General features: G+C 35.4%; 1 protein-coding gene across 22 annotated transcripts in view; it reads right to left on the minus strand.

Moving 5' to 3' along the window:
* gw (trinucleotide repeat containing adaptor protein gawky) overlaps positions 1-2,500 on the minus strand; it is a 60,813-nt gene that overhangs the window by 24,989 nt on the left and 33,324 nt on the right. For 14 of the 22 annotated variants that reach the window (XM_043005155.2, XM_086553230.1, XM_086553227.1 and 11 more), the window contains 2 exons: positions 1,324-1,542; positions 1-177 (listed from right to left, as the gene is read on the minus strand). The exon at positions 1-177 is cut by the window's left edge and continues 108 nt beyond it. In XM_043005155.2, coding sequence (XP_042861089.2) covers positions 1-177; positions 1,324-1,542 — 396 coding nt within the window. The remainder of the gene's footprint in view (positions 178-1,323; positions 1,543-2,500) is intronic. The other 8 variants (XM_086553231.1, XM_086553228.1, XM_086553226.1 and 5 more) reach the window with 1 other exon arrangement.

The raw sequence follows: 2,500 nt of genomic DNA on the forward strand, positions 1-2,500 counted from the left end.
CTGCTGCGTGAATTTCTGAAGCATGTTGATATGGGAGAGCATGTTGTTGAGAAGCATGAGGGTAGTAGGTGCTAAAGGCTGGTTCAGGATCTGGGGATTGAGGTAGCCCGCCTGCACTGCCATCTGGATGTGCTGCATGAGAGCACGTACATGTGGAGAGTTGCCAGAGCTACCCTGCTAAGAAACAAGGAAATAAATTAAGACAATGTCTATGAAGATATCTGTTAACTAAAGTCTAAAGCATAGTCATTTTTTTTTTATCACTAGTGATTATCTTAAGGCTTAAACAAAGTTCTATAATTAAAATTCCTTAATACTTTTGCCTTATTTGAGGAAAATAGTTTCAAACCCTAGGGTATATCTTTCTCAAACGTATTTTCAAAAACTAAAAATGATGAAAACATGTACAAGAGATTAATACATATGGTATGTTTCTCCTCACTCTTCCCTTCACATACTGACAAAGTAACAAAAACAAGAATCACCATTGATTATGGTCTATAAATTATTCTTTAAATCTTCAATCAACTATTTCTTGTGACTAATTTATGAACATTCAGCCATACACTGAACTTGTTATGAGGAACATTTTGGACTATAAATTCATATGCTCCATCCCCCTATGTAATTGTACCAGTTAGAAATGCAACTTTACTCTGTCCTTTCCAAGGGTTTGCTGGAATTGGATGGATTCTCATTATCTGACAGTTCTGTGTTGTCATGCCACCACTAGAATGTATAATCTTTTACAATCTGTACAGAAAATCTTCAACACATGAATAAACATTATTCAAGGATGCTTAACCCATTGGTCCCGGTATCAAATTAATATTTGTGTAGTAAGATGGCTGGTTTACATTGTCTAGCACGGTGACATCCACATCTATGACTGACTCTGCCTTTGCAGCAAATCATACCATCCACTGCTAATGGATTAAGATCTTGCCATGAGGATTATGATGAATTATAGCAAAAAATAGGATTAACTTTGTTTACTTGTCCAGCGCAGTTTGTATTTGCCTTACTGGTATTTTCCAGCATTTTTGCCATCAGTTTCCTTGAATTACAGTAATGTCAAAAGATCATCCCAAATCTGTATTCAATGTGACACTAAGAGAAATTACTAAATAGTAAAAACAAAAGGGAAATATGATTTATATAAAATGCTCATAAAACATTCTTGTACTATATGCATATTCACACCAAGCACTTGAGAGTGAGAGCATGAGTAAAAGTGAGTTGGGCATGCATTTATTCTTCTCCTTTTCCTTTTCAATTTTCCGAGCCCCTGTCCCTCGAGCACAGTAATCCAACTCCGCTCACCTGATTAGTGAAGGGCAAGTGGTGTGGTGCTGGTGGGAAGCGTTGCTGGAAGTTGGGGTTGGTGAGGTCGAAGGGAGCATGTTCCTCTAGAGGTGGGTTACGCCAAGCATCCCCTGCACTGCTTCCACCCATGCCTGCTATGCCACGATTGCTGAGCTCCATCAAGGTGTCGTCCAGGCCCATGTTATTGTTGCGAAGAGCAGCTTCAATGTCTTCCTTCTGTTGGAGAAAACACATTCTTGTAAGTCCTACAGGTAGTCACCTTCAAAGGTCTCGACTGTTAAAACAAATTAAAAATTATCTTTAAATAAAGGATGGATGACTATGAACTAAATACAGTTTGTATACTCCTCTAGTTACTTTTCTAGAGCGGAAAAATCCATGAAGACTTTAGATAAATGAATATTCTTGAGAACCACAAACTCAGACTTGAAATACTAGGAAAATGCCTAACACCTACAGAGAAAACACACTGGTTATTACTGTAATCATAATAATGTTAAAGTATGTAATCATACACCATGGTGTAAAATCTGACATTTAGGAGACACACTATTTAACACATCTTCAAGTGAACATTAAACTTGTAATCATATTTGATAGTCAAATCACTATTTGCAACCTTTACAAAATCCTTTTTAAACAACCAGAACTAAATATTTTCAATATGTATATCTATATATACACAATAGTGATGAAGACTTTGATGGTATTTTACTCGGCAAAACATATATAAAAGGAACTAATTTTCTGTATATAATACCTTCCATAGATTTACTAAAAACAGTCTTCTCCCCTCTAAACACAAATCTTGATCTATGTAATTACATAAAGGCAAATGCATATCTGGTTTCACATAAATCTCTGCACCTATGCAAAAATGGACTATGCACTGTGATATTTTTCAGCCGCACTGATAGAAATCTTTACATGTATTCGTTTTTACTGTGAATATGCATTTATAGCTTTTGTTAGGCTTGTATAGTATGAATATTTATTCCTGTCAACTGGGAAGACAAATTTTCCCTTGAATTTAGTGTAATTGTGTCGTCTGTTAAATAACCATGAAATACAGATTCATAATCAGTATTTCTAATGCCTATCCTTTGAATCTGTACATGTGTATACTATCTATGTTTAACTTATAGTGTTAGGCAAATAAAATGAATTGTATTTT

This window comes from Penaeus japonicus, unplaced genomic scaffold (assembly GCF_977035675.1).
Source record: "Penaeus japonicus unplaced genomic scaffold, GWHDUDI00000001_assembly GWHDUDI00000028, whole genome shotgun sequence".
Lineage (NCBI taxonomy): Eukaryota > Metazoa > Arthropoda > Malacostraca > Decapoda > Penaeidae > Penaeus > Penaeus japonicus.